We start from the raw sequence: 18048 nt of genomic DNA on the forward strand, positions 1-18048 counted from the left end.
TTTGAACAAAACAGTTTTACTTGGAGTCGTTCTACTAAATCAGCTGATGTACTTCAACACTTTGGTTCTCATCAGTGCTACTGCTACAAAAGCAGCTTTGCTGTAAGAAATGGCCTGAATGAATAGAAGTGTTAGCAAGTGTTGTGCACTAAGATTTGTTAGAAATCTGTACATTGCATTACATACTAATTGACTTAAATGCTCTTAAATAACAGTAAGGCACATATCTTTACAGAGGAGGCTCCTGTCCACCCATGTGTAGCATCGTCTGTTTTGAGGTGGTGCTGCCTAGAAACGGCAGCTTTCTCAAGAGGTCTGGGCTACTGCTTCAGTGTCCGCATGACGCAGGCAGGGCTGTACCCAGTGCTATCTTAGCAGCAGCTCCCCGGTTTTCAGTACATCTCACGTTACAGCAAACGGATACGAGGGACGCTTCAGCTTATGCATCGAGTTTTACACGTCTTTTACAAGTCTGATTAAAATCTAGCTCTTGAGACTGGCTGGATCTCAACTGATCCTCATTCTTCAGTATTAAAAAGGGAGAGGGGTCACTAGAAACGTTGATTTGAGTCTCGCTGTACCGCAAAGATCTTAGAAATAGTACCCATCAGCTTGTGTGGCCCCCCTGGCAATTTCTCTTTGGCCCAACAGAGACAGGAGTAAGGGGAATGGTATGTTGCCTGCTGTTCCTCTCTTGCATCTTCTTGAGGAGCTAATGCACTTGTTGATCTGCAGGAGTGCTGGCTGTGCATTTCCAGGTTCTGTCACAGTGGGTTTGCTGGAAGAGAGCGCGCGTGCACAGCCGCGATCCCTCAGCCCGAGGCTGATGCGGAACAGCACGGCAGTAGGGGGACGTGGAGATCCTGTGTGTCACGCCAACAGTCACTCCCCATCCCTGCTGTGTAGTGGGATGACGAACACAGAGATGTCATCGTAGGATGCCTCGTGGCTGTCATCCAGCATCCACTGGTGGCCTCTCTTCTTTCCCCTTGCTCTGCATACCAAGCACTTGGCCAGTTCTGAAAACCTGTGGGTGGAAAAAATGCAAGGTTTGGTTTAACGTGGCACTATCCCTTAAGAAGAACATTGAGATGTGGCTTTGCATCATCAAAATAGGTAGACACCAGCTTGTAATTGTTGCTTTAGGATGGGGAAAAGTGAGGAGGCAGTTTCCAGGGTCACAGAAAAGAGCGCATGGTCGTGCCGGAGCTGACCTAGAAGCAGGTGATCTCAGCCTGCTTTTGGTCTGCTTAGGTTCTCTGGAAAGGAAAACGAAGGCAAGGCTGGTATTACCTGTGAGGATCTGTTCTGTTTTCTGCAAGGAAGCTCCTGACCATATGGGCCACCTCTTTGTTGCACAGAACATCCCAGAGGCCATCAGTTGCCATGATGAGGACGTCGTCTTCCTTAATGTCATGCAGAGCAAAGTCAAATACATTCACCTGGAAAGCAGAGGAGTAATTCAGCAACAATTCCTGCAGCGTACCAGAGGGGTCAGGGAGATGATTCATCCTCTGGGAGATGACAATGTGGGACCAGGGTGCTTTGAATCTTTTATGTCCCCTTGCTGCTGTGCTTCTAGATTCCTCTGTCTTGGGATTCTCTGGGCAGCATGCAGCACAGAAAAAGGACACCGCTAGGACCTGCCAGGCCTGCAAGAGGTGGGTGCTACAGAGGGGGAGCAGCGTGTTTGATTCCACCCTGCAATTCTCATGTCCTGTGACTGACCTTGGGAATGCAGGAGAGGAATGGTTTGACCTCAATGTTGGTGTCGATGACTTTGAGTTGATGATCCCCGAGACCTCGAGAGACAGCCAGAGTCCCCAGCAAGCGAGCCTGGCCCCAAAGAAAGCAAAATCGTTATAAAACATAGGAATGTGGCACCTTTAAGGGCTAATGTGTGGCTTGTACTGACTGATGTGTTGTTGTCTTTAGGACCCTTCTCCAAGCATCACCCAGAGCCGCCCCTGGAGATTCCAGAGATGGAGGAGTGATGGGAAGCGATGGCCTGATGTGAGCGTGGAGACAGCCAGCCTGCATGTGGATGGCATGTGGTGGCCTGTGGTGTGCGCTGGAGTTAGTGGCATGTACTCTGGGCAATGCTTAGAGACCTCAAAAAGCCCATGCTGGCATCTGGGTGGCAAGGAAGAAAACTGAGGTGGGCTGGGGGGGTCCTTTCTTCTGGCAAAGGAAGTTCTGCCCTGACTTCTGGCACATGGGTGGCACGTGGTTGTGGCGCTGGCCTGCTCGACCGCATCAGGCAGACTGGATGTGTGTGGTCACTGCTTCTCCCTGCCTCCTCCTCCCCTTGCCCAGCTCGTTTCCTCAGCCTCTCGTCGAGGAAGAGCGTTTGTGGGAAAGGCACTAGAGGAGACAGGCCAAAGTGGGATCTAGTGGAACGAGTTCTCATCTGAAATGAGCTCTTGTGTGCAAGCGGAGATGAGGAAAGGGCAGGCTGGCTTGGGGCTGCTGTCCCCTCTGCCAGCGGGTACTCCGGAGGAGCGTGCAACCTCTCTGCTCCGGAGGGCTCTGGTTTACACGAGCCAGGCAGCATGGTGCTGGTGAAGGGAGCTGCTGTACCGTGGCTGTGGGGCTGTGACATTCTGGAGAGCCCCAGAGCACTGGGTGCTCTGCAGCCCCAGTCTGCCGTAGTGCCCCGGAGCATGACCGTGAGCGACAGGGATGCTGAGGACCCCCGGCAGACTTGCCTCTGCCTTCCCAGTGTGTAAAGCATGAAGCTACCTGCTTCCCGTGACCATGGACGAGAGGATACTTGAGGTCGGCTTTCTCCACCGTCTTGTATCCCCTAGAACAGAGAATTCACTGCTGACTTGGGATTTGTCTGACCTGACAGTAGAACCCAGCCCAAGCATTTCAACTGTGATTCCACCCTCGCGGTGCCCCTGTGCACAGGCAGCTGACCGAGGCAGGGGCAAGGTGACTTGCTGAAGCAGATGTGGTGAAGATGACCCCTTGCTGAATGCCCAGATGTTTTTGTTTAGCCCCTTCCTCCCCAGCTTGTACCTGCAGCAGGCTGGGACTCCCTGCACCAGCCCCAGGGTCAACCATCTCAACTGTTCCCTGACCGCCCTGCCAGGGCCCCAGTCCTTCAGTCGGGGGGAGGCTGCTCACAGCATCCTTCGCTTGATCTGGCACAGCTTTGCACCATCAAGCCCGCCGCTCTCACCAGCAGGGCATGCCCCTTCACCTCCCCATAGCTACCAGCAGGTAAAGCTGCCCTGTGCCGCAGCCTTATCCTCCGGCAGAAAGGACTCACCAGCCCTCCATGAAGTAATCCCGGTACAGGACTTTCTGGCCCACGTCATCTCCCTTCAACCTCCGTGGAAACTCAAAGCGCGTGAACTCGCCGTCCAGGAGCTTGGGAAAAAGAAAAGCCTGGAGGAGGGAACGAAGGCGTGAGGATGGACAGGTTCTGCTTCAGTGGAGTAGGGCACCAAAACTGCTTCTGCCTCGGACTGGCACTCCCAGCAGCAGAATGGAGAACAGAACTGGGAAAGTGCATTCCAAGGAGGACACGAGCATCTCCCACACTAAAGGCTGTTGGTTGAATCTTGTCCCCAGCCCTCTCTGACCCAGTGTGGTGCTCGCAGCTGGACTGTCTGATGTGCAGAAGGCGTCACTCACCAAGTGCTGGATTCGCTGCCTCTCTCTCTCGGGTGTGAACTCGCAGCTCATGGGCACAACGTTGTCCTTCAGAACAAGAATCGCCCTGTGAGGGGGAAGAGGCAAAGAGCTGAGCTGTGTCTCTCACTGCAGCCCTCCTCTTACTGAGGCTAGCCCCAGGGTCAGCCACTTCAGGGACCAGGGGTAACCAGGCGCAGAGCAATGCCAGACAACACCTCTGCACCCAGAAACATTTAAAAATGGTGGTATATTTTAAATAACTCCGTTGCAGCTGCACTATTGGAGCAGAGACCTGAGCTTGCCTAGTTTGACAACCATAGAGCTCACTGCTAGAGGAATGGTGGGCCATGGCCAAATGAGAAAGCTCTTCAGGATGCCTTGAAATCCCCTTCCACTTTTAAATGCCTGCCAGGCTGAGCTTCCTGCTGCCCTGCCTCCCCAGTGCTGTCCCGTGGCCGGGCAGCATTAGCCCCGTGAAATCCCCAAACCCTTCCAGGAGGCATGAGAGCACCCGTCCTTCCAACGGGTCCTGTGGCAGGCAGGTGGGACACGGCTAGGCTGCACATTTGCCTTCTGTAGGATTAAGATGCTGGAAACCTTGCTCATCTCCCAGCTCTCATCCCCCTCCCCCTTTTATTATGGCTCACCTGCTGTCCCCAGCGTTAGCCACATACAGCTTTCTCTGGAAATACAGGGCAGCCAGAGCAGTGCAGCCTCCCGTCTGGTTCGTAGCTTCCATCTCCTGGCCGATGACTTCATCCTATCGGTTTAAACAAGTTTGGAGAGTGACGTGAGCCGGGCTGCTGCTTTCTGCAGCTGCTTCATGCCTCCCAGCACAAATCCAGAACCAAAACTGACTGCAGGTGGCCCATGGGAAACCAGCAAGGCGAAAGACAACGTTGCTTCACTACAGCCAACAAAGCTGTCGCTACTGGACTCGGGACCGCTTTACTTTAGGAGCGTGATGGGTAGATCTCAAACCTGTACACGCTGTACGAGTCTGACAGTAGCCACCGTCTAGCCCTGCAGGAATGTATCCCCTGGGCGCCGTTTAGCAGAGATGCTGAGGCTTTGCTCTGGGTCAGCACTGCCGACGTGCAACAGATCTGAGGCAGACCCTGGAGAGCTGACCCAGCGCGATCTCAGCACGCTTAAAGGTTTGGCTGAACGTTCCTGCCTGCTTGATGAGCGGCAGAACTGCAGACCTTGCCCACCCCGGGCAGCGGGGAGGGACAGACTGACTGCTTGGGGCAGCAGGACTGGTGCCCCGCACGGGGTACTCACACATTCCTGGAAGGCATTCTCCAGGGCTCCCACCACCAGGTCTTCTGCATGGATGTGCTTCTCCTCCACGAACTGCGGGTCGCTGTCGCAAACGCAGCGTCCGCTGAGCTGCATGGGGGGACGGGGCTCTGTGATGCCTCCCACAACCTCCTCCAGCTTCTGCTTGATGCAGTAGTGCAGATAGTTGGAGGCGATGATGGCAGCTTCTGGGCCACCGTGGCCGTCAAACAGTGCCCAGTAGTAAGCAGTCAGAAACTGCAGTGAGGAAGAGGGACAAGACAGTAAAGAAGAACGGGAAGACAGGAGCTGGAGAGGTCGTACAGATGGCAGGCTCGCAGCCAGGACATCACTGTACGTGTTTTGCCTGGCTTTTCCACCCCAGCTACCCTACCCTGCCACCAGTTAATCTCCTGAGCAGCTCAAACTCACATGATGCCCATGTGCTGCTCTGCCAGACCGGTCATCTGAGCACTGAGCAGCTGGATTCGCAGCCACCCACCCTCCCGTGCTATTTCTCTGTGTTTTAGGGGAGATGGGGCCATTTTACAAGAGCTGCTCCCGGGTGAGAGCATCCCGTGTGCCTGGTTCACGCTGCTGTCCCTGAGCGATGACAACACACTTGGGCTCTTGAAAGCAGAGCGAGGACAGTAAAGGTGATGGCACAGAGCAAAGGGCTCAGCCACGGAGGTACAAATGACATGTACAGGGAGAGCTGGGCCTTTGCTGGCCAGACGTAGGGTACATGGGTCCCCTAAATGCATCCACGGAAGGGTTTCAGCGTGTGGGCATGTGGGACAGATGGGGCAACCCCGTCTTTCCTGTACCTGGGCCCCTGGGTGCGGAGCGGGGCTGGCAGCAGGGTGAGCGCAGCCTGCCCGGGGGCTATACCTGTGTGGGGCACAGGATCAGCCACTCCTCGTCCTCCTCCAGACCCGGCTCTCTCCTCCGGATGGAGATCTGACAGCAGGCCGCCTGGTCCTCGTTAAACTCCGACTTCTCGGCATTGATAACCCTGGGGGTGCAAACGCTCCAGGTAAGGACACACTGCGGCTCGCCTGCTCCCAGCCAGCTGGGCTGGGTGCTCTGCAGCCATGGCCAGCACCTGCACCTCGCCCCTTCCTCCCAGCCCCACGCTCCCTGCTCCCTTTTCAAACTCGAGGATCTCTCTGCTGGGGACCTAAATAACAAGTCCTTTATGTGCAGCGGGAAAAAGCCTGGCCAGGGCCACAGGGATGAGTGGTTTTGGAGCACCCTGGCCTCCAGCAGCCCTTGTCAGCCACCCGCGCTGTGGTATTTATTTCCTTGGCGACGCAGCGAATTGCAAAACCACCATCGCTGCTCTTCCTTCTCGCCTGGCTAGTGTTCGTCCCTGGACGGAATCTGCTCTCCTTGCACAGCTCAGGGATTTCTGAAGTTCTGTCTCCCTCACCTGTTCTTCAGGCGCTTTGCTGGGAGCCGAGGGGATGGCTGCCCGGTTCCGCTACCCCCACAGCCACCCCTCGCCCCCAACATCGCCCCTGCTCCCCAAGGGAGGGCTCTCTGCCCAGCGCAGCAGCCCCACGAAGAGCCCCGCCCGGGCGCAGGGCAAGGGCCGGGTGACCCCCCAGCACCAAACCCGCCACGCCGGCGCGGCGGCCTCAGAGGACGAGCTGCCCCGCCGCGGGCTCTCCGGACTGCCCTGGCCACCGGCCACGGCGACCTGCGGGCGCGTCCCCCGCCGCTGCCGGCGCCCGTGGCGGGGGACGCGGGCCGAGGGGAACACGCCGGGCATCGACCCGCGGCGCTGCCGGGGGACGCGGCTCCCCTCGCTCCGCGTTAGGCTGAAGCTCCCTGCTTGGCGGGGGGAGAAGCAGGGGGGGACCACACCCCCCCGGAGCTCCCCAAACGCCCCACGCACCCCCTAAGAGCCCCCCACGCAGACCCCGGGAGTCGCCCCCAACCTGTACCACCTCCCCCCAAAACCCTACAGCCGCCCCGGGACCCCTCTAACCCCGCCGCCCCCCGGGGGTCTCCCGGAGCCCCCCTTTCCTGGGGCGGCCCCGCTGCCGGCCCGCACTCACTCGGCGTAGCCCGCGCCCCAGGGCAGGCGCGGCTCGGGCCCGGTGCCCCGCACGGCCCGCCCGTCTCGCGGGCTCTCCTCACCGACGCCGCCGCCACGCAGGAACTTAGGCCGGCGGTAGCGGAGGGCGGCGGGCGGCGGGCCCGGCCCAGGCCCCGGTGCTCCGCCGGGCCGCTCCGCGGGGCCGCCCCGCCGCAAGCGCCGCAGCCACTCGGCCGACATGGCGGGGCCCGGCGCGGGCGGGCGCGGCGCCGCCCCGCTCCGCCAGGGGGCGCCGCAGTGCGGCCCCGGCGCGGCGGCTCCGGCCCCTCCCGGCGCGGCGGCTCCTCCCCGGGGCGGGGCGGGCGGCGGGCTGCGGGACCCGGAAGCGGGCGGGGCTGCCCGCCAAGCCGTTTCCTGCCCGGGACGCGCCGGAGCGGAACGGAGCAGACCGGAGCCATGACTCACCAGACCGGCATCCACGGTAAGCGGCGGCCACCGAGCCGCTGGTTCCATTTCGCACCGTCCCGCGGGGTGCCCGCAACCCCCCCCCCCGGGCTGGGCTGCTCGTCCCCAGCGGGGACGCGCCTGGAGCATCCCCCGGGCGGTGTCGGTGTCGCGATGATGGGGCCGATAAGGTGAAGCTTCCCGAAGGAGCCGGCGGGTTTTCCGGCAAGGAGCCGGGGGCGGGGGCCCTGGGCCAGGCTCGGAGCACTTGGGTGCTCGGGGGCGGTGGAGGAGGGGGCCCGGCTCCGGGGGTGCAGCCGGCGAGGGGCTCCCCAGCATCCTTTGTCTGGGGTGATGCCCAACGTCACACCGCTCGCGAAGCCGCCTTCTGCTGCGGCAGCGCCTTCGTCCACGCAGATGGGCTTCTCCACAGCCCCCTGTCACCCCCGGCCCCGTCCCGCTCCCCCGGTGATGCTGGGCCCCCAGCTCCGCGATGGTCGGGAGCCGGGCTGGGTTCCTGCCCGCCCGCTGCCCGCCTGCCCGGGGGGACGAGCCCCGCACGCCCCCACAGAACGCAGCCGGCACCCCGAGACGACGGCTGTCGCGTCGCTGGGTGCCTTTGGTGCGTGGCTGCGTCTCCTCACCGTACTTTCTCCCCCTTGCTCCCCACCGCGCAGCTCAATTAACGATATTAATCAGGACTTGGGGTGCTGCATAATTTATATGACTGAATCCATATGCGAGCGGGGATGTGAGAGCAGCCGCCCGTGAAGCCCTGCTCCGTGCCGGGCGGGTGCGGACCCAGCTCCGCGGCGTGCCCCGGGGGGGGACCGGGGCCGCTGGCCTCGCAGCTCCCGTCCTCGCAGCCGGCGCCTTCGCAGGACCGGGTGGAATTGGTGGCTGCTGCTGCTTCGCGGCGCGAGCGTCCTTGTTCCTTGAGCGCGTGGTCGAGAGCACCCTGGCCCTTCGGCTGCTCCCGGAGGAGCCGCAGTCGAGAAGCGGTTGGCGATGGTGCTTCGCCGGCTCTGCTGCTCTGCCTGGGAGGGCTGGTAGCTGGCGATGTTTGGGTTCAGATTCGTTGCTTCTGGTTTAAGCTGAGACTCTTAAGTTCAGGCGCTACTTGAATGTTCCCTGTACTGTGAAAACAATAGTAGTAATTAAAAAAATCGGCAGGATGGACGCCAGCACCCGCCTGGACCCTCAGTGTGCCAGCCCCGCTCGGCAGAGCTCTCCCGTGGGGTTTGATGCGGGCACGGCCCATTGCGCTGCCTGTTGCTCGCCGCCGTGCCCGTCCGCTCCCACGCCGCTGATGCCGCCCTCCCTGGCACCCCGGGGCTGCCGGGGGGATGCGCCGGCTTGGTGAAGCTGATGGGTGCCAGCCTGGGCTGCCCACCGCTCGGCAAACCCAGCTGGGACCAGCGCTGAGAGTCGCCGGGAGCCGTCATTACCCGCGGGACGTAACGTGCCCCGTCAGCAGCGCTGGGCTGGGAAGGGGAAGGGACTCGGACTTCTCCTGAGGAGCTGCAGCGGTGTGGGGTGGGGACAGACCCCATGGCAGTGGATCCCCAGGCTAGGGGAAGCATAAAAACCTCCCCGGTGTTATAAAAAATGGCTTGTGATGGGTGGTCTGGCTCCTGCAGCACCTTGGGCTTCGGTGGGTGGCTGAGCTCTCTGGGCTCCTCCATCCCCTGCTGCTGGTCCCACCTCTGGGAAGCGGCCGGTTGCTCTCTGCACGCAGACCTGCTCCTCCGACACCCGCAGTGCTGAGCTGGGGTGCGCCGGGCTCTGAGGGAACCACCCTGGGGGGGATGTTGGGGTATTTTGGTCCTCCCCACCCTGACACGGCAACCAAATTAATTCCTCTGCTCGGCAGAGAGCAGATTCGATACGGAATGAGGAACAGCTGAAGTCTGTTGGTTGCTGAGGAGGAGGAGGGGTTTTCTGCATCTTCCTGGTTCCTCGTTATTTTTGTGTGCACGCATCGCTTTGTGTTGTTTCATTCCCGTTGCTCCCCCGTTTGCAGGAAGGCGTCTGCTCCCAGGGGAGCGGTGATCGGGCCCGCCGGCTGCGTTAGGGGAGGTTGTGGGCGAGCCAGCGGGAGAGTTTGGTCGCCGGTGTGGTAGATCGGTGTGAGAGCAGGGTGATGCGGTGGCGGGGGACCCCTGGAGCAGCCCCCCACTGCGATGCTACTGAGTTGTCCCGGATTTTGGGGAGACGCAGGTGGTCCCAGGAGGGGGAGCAATGGTAGCACTCACTCAGGGGTGCGGAGCTGCAGATTCGGGGTGTTTAATCAGGGCTGAGCCTCTCACGCAGAGGCAAGAGGATAATTATTTTATTTTTTTTTTTAGGTATTCGTGGCTGCTTCCTTAAAGGTGCTGGCAAGAAAACGGGGCTGCCATGGAGACTGCCAGCCTGGGGAGGTGGTTGGAAGCTGTTGAAGGTTGCTGTGGGCTTCTTGGGGCTGAAAACCGGCTTTTTAACTATAGGTAGAAGGATTTGCCAAGTATTTCTGCAGTCCCCATTCTGCCCTGAGTGGCATGAGATGGGGAGAGCATTCGCTGTTTGAGTTTAAAGCCAGGCCTGACCACTGTACTTTAGGCAGGTGATGCTGAACCAGGGCTTTGATGCTGGTGGGAGGTCACCCAGTTGTTTCTGGGTGCTCTTTCATGACCTCTGGGTAGGAGAGAAAGTCTCTTAAAGGGGATTTATTTTTTTTCATCTAGAAAGGAAGTAAATGCATGCTGAAGGAAATTAAGTGTATGTTGTTTCTTCAACCAAAGAAATAGAGTTTGGTGCCAGCTCTTTCTGGGGGAGCTGGAAAGATGTGGGAATAGGGAAAGACCTTCGCTGCCGGCCGCGGCTGAGCCTCTGCTTTGCCCCAGGACTGGATCTTGTAGTGGGAAAGCATCTGGTAGGAACGGCTGTTTGCTTCAGGAGAAGCAGAACCGTGATGTGCACAAGCAAGCTTGGTGTCAGATGGGGAAGAAGGAGCGGAGGGGGGTGACTGGGGAGCTGCTGGGTCTGCAAAGGTCTCTTGTGAAAGCAGGCAGCTTTGTTGGCTCTTCAGAGAGAAGAAAGCCGGAGAAGAAAGGAGCTTCTCTCCCCATCCACCGCTTCCTCGGCCCCTCTTCTCCCACCGTGCTGGGAGGCCGCGCTGGCTCCCGACGTGCCTGGCTGCCTGAATCCGGGGGCGACTTCGTGGCTGGGGAGCCATGCTCACCCCCTAACCGGGGCTGCGTCGCACCGTGCTGTCAGCGGAGGAGGAGGAGGGGTGGCTGGTCCATGGCCCCACTGTCCACGGGGGGCAGAGGGCACTGGGCTGCCGCAAGGATGGTTTTGAGGAGATGGTCCCAGCTTGTGAGCTCTTTTCTGGCGCCAGCACCCGACTCGGAGGTTGATGCCCGTGTGGGTGATGGCCGGTGTCCCAGTGGGTGGCACGTCAGGATGACCAGGGCGGCAGCGTGGGTGGAAGACCAGACACCCCAAGATGCCAAACCCCTTGAAGTTAAGGACCTTAGGTGGCGGGGCAGAGGAAACCCCTTGGAAAGCGTGCCTAGGGAGGCGAGAAATGCACCGAGATTGCTGCCGGGGTCTGTCGCTGGGTCCCTGTCCCCCCACAACGCCCAAACCAGTGCTCCCGGTGGTGGCTTTGCTGGGCAGAGCAGAGGAACAGCAGGTTCTATAGGCAGAGCAGGACTGTGCATGCTTGGCTCCGGGATGCTGTGTCGCCGGCTGGATCCGACCGATGCTGCCTGCCCGGGAGCGGGGGACGGGCCGAGTGATTCTGATCCAAGGTGGCCAAGTGGAGACAAGATGGGTCCTGGGCACGGGTGTGGAGAAGCAAACGACTGGCGTCAGGCAGGTGGCTGGAAGTCTCCAGGTGGGATTTGCAGTACAGACCAGGAGTTGTCCGCATGAAATCCTGCAGGATATGGCCCAGCCCCACAGAAAACCGGGAGAAAAGCTTTGCTTGTGTCCTCTCTTGCTCAGATATGCCCCACCCCCTTCTATTTTCTTCTGACATCTGTAGCTTTTTCCTAGAGAAAAGATTCCCTGCAAGGATGTTGATTTTTTTTTTTTTTTTCATGGTGAGAAATAAAATCCTCTTAGTGCTTAGACTGGCCAGCTGCATCCGTCAGCAGAAAAGCGCTCTGCAGCGAGCCGGCTGAGCAGGCGCTGCGTGACGGAGTTACACCGGGATAGGCTGAAAAGGAGGAATTTTAGCAGCAGCAACAGCGATTTTGTGCCTGTTGCAGTTTTTCCCTTTCCTGGCAGGATTCGGGCCGAGCTGCCCGCGCAGGGAAGGTGTGCATGGGGTGGGTATAACCGTGTTTTGTCCATCAGCGTCTCGACTCCTGCCTGTCCAAGCATCCCTGGAGCTTGGGCAAGTTTTGCCCAGGTTTGCGGCTGGATTCTTGGCCGAGTTTCCCTGTTGCATCCCAGGCACGCTGTGCCCCGGGCGGTGAAAGGGAAGCAGCCACTTGGAGTCGCATCGGCTCGAGGATTATGTCCAGGGAATGAAAGATTGATGGCCGGAGGCTCGGGTTTCCCGTCGTCGGGAGGGCGAGGTGGCTCGAGGTATGGAGAGAGGCATCCGTTTCAGGGAGCATGTATTATTGATCTGGGAGCTGGGTGCTGTCGTCGTGGGGGGGGGTGGGAAGGGCCGAATGAGCAGAAATCCTCTTCCTCCCCCCACAAGCGAGCAAGAGAGTGGAGGAGGGAAGGGTGCAGAGGCGGCAGCGTGGCTGTCGCCTCCGTCCCTGTCCCCAGCGGCTGGCTCCGCTGGCACCCTGGCATCCCCAGCGAGGGACTGGCCCGTTGCTGTGGCTACGGCAGTCATCGCTGCGCGGTGCCGCTGTCTCCCTCCGGCCTCCTTACAGCCTGCCTCTGCTCAGATAAGCTAATTGGGGCTGTAAACGCCAAAAAAGGCTCGGCTTTGGGAACAGCTTTTGTGGTGGGGTGGTACCCACAAGCACCATCTTGCAGCATTTCTGGGGAAGAGTGATGCTTTGTGCCCGGCGTTGAAATCTCCTGGGGGCCGATGCAGGCGGCTGCGTCCCGGCGCAGGGCAGCTGCCTGCTCCGGCTGCCAGCAGCACGTCCATTCCGTCGGTGCAAGGACCTGGCCACCCCGCTGGTCCCTGAGGCGCGGGGTCTTCAGGCTTCGGTCCATGCCTGCTCGGTGCTGCCGAGAGCAGAGGGTCCACCGTGCCTTCCCACCGTGAGCTCCTCTTCTCCTCTGGCAGCTTGCCTGCGTGGTGGGGCCACCTGAAGGCCACTGCTGCCAAGCCGTCACCTCCGTGCCACGCCATGAGCTGCCCAGCCTGGGTGCCTGGTGCTGACAGCCAGCTCTGCTCAGCCCTCCGTCCCAAACGGGTGCCAGGTGCCGCGGGGCAGGGAGGTTTTGTGGTGCCGGGGGACCGGGGACACGCTCGCAGCAGGCTGCTAAATGCATTTTAATTCATGCGGGTGGCTCGTGAAGAGAGGACAACTCATGAAGCGATTAACCTGTAATTTGGCTTGCAGCCCACTTCTCCAGAGCTGCTGGGCCCTGCCCTGTGTCAGTGTAGCTCTTCCTTCTCATACTTACGGTACTTTGCTTCCGGTGGAGTTTCATCCTATTTCTATTTTTTCCAGCCCGTTTCTCTGGTCTGCCGAGAGAACGGTGAATTTTTCACCAGCACGCACTTGCGTCTCCTTCAGCTTCCCGCCTTGCAGCTGCAGGAAGCACTGTTGCATTGCCAGAAATGTTCATGGAAACGCGGGCTAAACCAGGACTTACCACAGGTCCCCAGGAGACCTTGCCCGATCCAACCTCTGATACCTCCCCGAGTGAGTTATCCATGCGGCTTGGTGCCCGTGCCGTAGAGGTTCACCACCACCGTGTTTCCCAAGCTGGCTTCTGATGCTGGGAGACACGTAGAAAGCTGAGCTGAGACCCCTGAAGCCCACAAGTCTGTGGCTCTGCTGGAGGAAACTAGGTCGATCTCATGCAATTTTGTCTCAGTAGGTCCCCGCTGGCTTCAGCCCAGCTTGGGTTTGTTTCTGGATTATCCGTTCCAGTATTTTCCAGGAACCCTGTCTAGAGGGTGAGTTGGATGTGCGGGCTCCCCTCCAGTCCTCTGCCCCGTCGCTCCTCCCTTTCCCTGGTTTTTGTGGTTTCCCCAAGCGTGGGTTTTTCAGCCCTTGAGCTGGGTCCTGGAGACTTCCCAGCAGGGAGATGCCTCGGGGCAGAGGTATCGCTCGCCTTGGTCTCCAGGATAAGGTCTCCTCCTTGCCTTTCTTCCAGAGCTGGCTCTGGGACTCCTATATTAATATTTCAGGCATGTGAGCCATCTCATCAAGTCTGCTGTGCCAATTAAGTCGTAATCGTGCTGTAATCAAGCAGTTGCTGAGCTTGTGCTGCAAACCTTCGCTAGTGTATTCCTCTCCCTCCTTGTTGGCTCTTGGCTCTGGGTCAGGAGAAACAGAAGGGGACATTGAAGACACCTCAGTGATTTGTTTTTTTAATTTAAATTAAAATTGCTTTTTCCTATTTATAATTTCAGCAGAATTAAAGCTCAGAAGCCTACTCTGAGAGTTATTTGAAAGATCTGCCGCTGTCTCCTCTGGAAAGCATCTCCCTCCTTGGCAGACCTTGCGGTGTTTCTCGTCGTGCGCTCGGTTCCTCCGGCAGCATCTCTGCTTTTCCCCATCCCCTTAAACCTCCCTGTACCGACGCAGGTCCCAGCGCTTGGCGCTCACTGTCAGTCATCCTAGCTGCCGGTTCAGTACTGCTGGGCACTCCGAACATTGCCAGGTGGGCTGGGGCGTTGCTTTTGCCCAGACTCCTGATTTTCCAGACCCCTGTGCGCCCTCAGGCTCTGGGAAGGATGAGGTCAGGCCAGAGGGATTTGCAAGAAGAGCTTTCCTCTTTCTCCCCCGTAGCTGATGCTATAGAAGCATCCGAGACTGATGTTACTCTCTCCTGTTTTGGCAGTGCGATAGGAATCGGTGAAGCTTAATGCTTATTAGGAGCTTTTGTCTCCTGCACGAGGCTTCCTGGCTGTAGAAATATTTCTCTCCTCTTCTGCCTCGTGTGTTTGCAGTAACCACTGATGCTGCCAGAAGGAATGAGCTGTGCTCAACAGGGAAAGGGGCTAAAAATATCGGAGCATCCTTGGATGGGAACGGCGGGAGCGGGCTGAGCTCCCAGCTGGCACTGGGAGAGGGTGAAGATCTGTGCTGGGAAGTGGGAGAGCCACACGTCTCGGTGCTGATGGAGGGAGAAGGATGGTTTGCTTGTGGTGGGATTACACCAGCAAACCTTCTCTGTGGGTCCCCTAAAATGCCATTCAGGACCAATGTGCCTGTGCTGGGGTGTCTGCGTTGCCGTGGGGCCCTGCTGCGGTGGCATCTCTGGGTTGCTATGGGAGCGCTGCGGTTTGCAGGGTACCGGCCTGGGAGCTCTTCCTCATTTGTGCCTCTCCTCTTCATGGGAGGAGAATCCATCTGGACCTCTGCTCCGGGCAGGCTTGGAGCTGGTGCAGCAGATGCATCTCGGCTGTATCACTTGGGGGGGACAGGCGGGAGGTCCCCAGGGGAGCTCTCCAGACATCCCTGTCCACCTCCCTGCCTGCGTTATCATCAGCGTTTGTGCGTGGGGACAAATCCATGGCCTCTCCTTCTCCCTCGGGGCTGGGGGAGCTGTGGGCAGTGCCCCAGCCCAGGGTCTGCTTCCAGGGGACACAGGGCACCAGTGCGTGACGGAGGCGGTGACCCCATGTGTCCCTTGGGTGAATGGTGGGTGACGTCCTCCCGCGGCGACGCTGGGGGTCTGCGCCGAAGGGTGGGTACCTGCCGCCGGTGGGACTGAAGCGCGATGAATGCGGCTCTTGCCGGCAGGAGATGGCTTCTGCGGCCACTGCACCGTTCCGGCTGGCGTAACGGTGGCTTTCTCTGCAAAGTGCCTTGGCTGATGGTGCTCCCGGGCTCCAGGGAGGAAAGCAGGGCTCCTTCCTGCTGCAGGCTGCTCCAGCACGGTGAGCGGTAACGGGGAGGTGGGGTGGCAGGAGCAGGGGGCTGCTGGCAGTGGCTCCCAGCGTGGATCCTGGCATGGACTAGGGGCCGTCTGCCTGGGGCTCTGATGTTTGCGACACCAGTTTCGTTAGTAGTTCTGACCTGCGCAGAGCTGCCTGCGGCTTTGAACTCGCAGGACCCTCTTGGCTGCACAGCTGCATCCAGGAAGGGGCGCGGGCACGTAATCGAAGGGGCTTTCAGGGAGACCCGGGCTGGGGGACGCTGGGCGCTCCCTGGGCTGGGAGATGCTCCTTGTCAAGGGGCTCGGACTCTCCAAGCCGCATCTTCTGGATGTTGCCTTCACACGTAGCAGGTCCCGGGTGGGACGGAGAGCTCTGTGTCTGTGATGCTTTCGGGGTGGGCAGATTAAATCTCTGATGCTGGCTGTGGGCTTCAGCATCCGCTGCCTGCTGTTGCCTCCTGGCAAGATGCTGAAGACTGGTTGCTGGTGCTTGGGGAAGGCGGATGAAGATGAAGGTGCCTCCCAAAAACGCTTCCCAAAAGCCTTCTGCAACCAAAGCCCTGCTGGCTCTGTAGTAAAACCCTGGGGCCTCTGCCTTTCCCTCCTCTGGGGGCTCGGCTTCAAACCAGTGCCTCCGGTTTGGAGTCATGCTGGTCCCTGGCCGCCTCAGGAGCAGCGTCCCTGCCACGGTGTGTCACGAGCCTGGGACGTCACAGCCTGTCGAGACATCTTCCAGCCACCGTCTGTATGCAAACCCTGCTGCTCTGTAAAGGGAATAAACTTGTCACTTGAGCTCTCCCCGCCTGCACCGGCCAAGCCATCGTCTAAATTTGGGTGATTATGTTCACCCAGGCCAAGTATCAGGTTCTCGGGATCACATGCGCTCCCAGTGCTGTTTAACTCTGAGGCCGCGGGGAGCCGCAGCACTTTGCTCCCAGCTGTTTGGGATTTGTATTATTATTTTTTTATTATCATTTTTTTTGGCACCAGTGGTTTTATTTTCTTAATTTTTAAATTTCTGCCCTGCCAAGTTGCTCCGCTCCCGGGACAGTTACCGAGCTGCCCAGCGCCTGCTTTGGCTGTTAAATCTGATCACGATGTTTCTGGTTCTTTCAGCTACCACAGAATTAAGGGACTTCTTTGCCAAAGCCCGAAATGGTTCAGTTCGGCTCATCAAGGTCGTCATTGAGGATGGTAAGTCCTGTTTTTAAGTGCTTTGATTTACACCATATCAGTTCTGCGTTTGCCCTCTGATCCTTTCCTCTTTGCTGCTGTGGTGCCAGCTCGTGTTTTTGGAAAGGCTGAGGAAAATGCCACTGCGGGGGGGGAGCTGAAATACAAGCCCAAAATTTGGTGCTGGTGAGCGGCTGCTGAGGCCCAGGACGGCTCTCGGGGGGAGCAGTGACTTTGCCGGCAGACCGATGCCGGTGTCTGGGATCGGTGCTGGGCTCTGGGTGGCTTTTCCTGCTGCTGCATCAGATTTTGCTACGGGGAGCTCTGTGAGAAGCTGCTGTGGGTGTTTTGGGATCTTGGCTGGGGGCAATGCACAGCATCGTCCTTCTTGGACATGGCATCCCACGCCAGGCAAGGACTTGCTTGGGGCAGGGGTTGCTCCTTGGCATGGGGCTCAGCACGGGGCCCCAGTTGCACCCCGTGAGGGATGTTACGCTCTGAAACCCACCCCAGCCCCTGCTCCTGCGCACGGGGCTGCCCCGAGCCCGGTCTGCAGGCTGGCACCAACCTGCTCACATTTGCCCCACCAGAAGGTGCCTTTGGGCCTCTACATCTGTCAGACAAGGGAGCGGAGCAAAGCACTGATTGAATGTCTCAGCGGGGAGCCTCCATGGTGTAGGTTTTCCAGCACCTCGGCCTCATACAATTGCATATGAATGACTTGTTTCTCACGGCAGCGCGGACGTTCATGCCCTGCCAAGCTGCCATCACAACATGCCTCTGGTGGGCTACCAGGACTACGCTGCAAGCACCGACTTGGACGTGGTTGTAAGGAGCCCGTGGTCCTAAGCAACCAGTGCTGGCCTTCAGAGGGGCTGTGAAGCCCCATTTGGAAGAGCAGTGTGACTTGAAGGGTGTGGGACACATCAGCAGGGCCACTGCAAGGTTCATCGGTGTTGGCTTTGTCCTTGGCAAGGTCCCCGTGTGCTGGGATGTGACATCTGCATTGTTTCTTCAGAGCATCTTTGGAAACGATGTTGCTCTCTTGGCTTCTTTTTCTTTTAAAAAGTGGGAGTCAGGTTCGCGTTAGGGGAAGTCGTGGATGCCCCTAAACCTGTACTTAGGGTGCTAGGGCTTGTGCCACTGGCTTTGGGTTGTGACCGGTGACACTAGCAAGGGAGACTTTTTACCATCAATGGAAACCACGTCCTGCCATCTCCACTCGGGCTGAATGGGACTTATTTATCTGTCTGATGTGTTGGTGGCAGCAGCTCCTTCATGAACCAACCTCGCTCAGCAGTGCTTTGTGCTTTGCTGTCCCGCTCACTCTGCCAGCTCCTTTCCCCTGTCCTGGACCAGCCATGCACAGCTCTGGAAGAGCTTGAGTATCTGCAGAAGCCCCTGAGATGTGGCAGAGACTGAGGCTCCTGTGCGGAGGCAGG

The 18048-nt window shown here is 59.0% G+C and overlaps 2 protein-coding genes across 3 annotated transcripts in view; one reads left to right on the top strand and one right to left on the bottom strand.

Annotated features, from left to right (window-relative positions):
- On the bottom strand, positions 1-7428 carry PPM1M (protein phosphatase, Mg2+/Mn2+ dependent 1M). Its single transcript, XM_075432956.1, is given in 11 exon segments — positions 1-1027; positions 1294-1442; positions 1729-1836; positions 2743-2806; positions 3278-3396; positions 3646-3730; positions 4293-4405; positions 4930-5184; positions 5818-5941; positions 6990-7281; positions 7284-7428. Coding segments are annotated over 11 exon segments (1599 nt in total). The 3' UTR covers positions 1-882.
- TWF2 (twinfilin actin binding protein 2) overlaps positions 7369-18048 on the top strand; it is a 23598-nt gene continuing 12918 nt past the window's right edge. For both annotated transcript variants that reach the window (XM_075432957.1, XM_075432958.1), the window contains exons 1-2: positions 7369-7451; positions 16550-16627. In XM_075432957.1, the coding sequence (XP_075289072.1) occupies positions 7427-7451; positions 16550-16627 (103 nt within the window). In that variant the 5' untranslated portion in view covers positions 7369-7426. The remainder of the gene's footprint in view (positions 7452-16549; positions 16628-18048) is intronic.

This window comes from Opisthocomus hoazin, chromosome 11 (genome assembly GCF_030867145.1).
Source record: "Opisthocomus hoazin isolate bOpiHoa1 chromosome 11, bOpiHoa1.hap1, whole genome shotgun sequence".
Lineage (NCBI taxonomy): Eukaryota > Metazoa > Chordata > Aves > Opisthocomiformes > Opisthocomidae > Opisthocomus > Opisthocomus hoazin.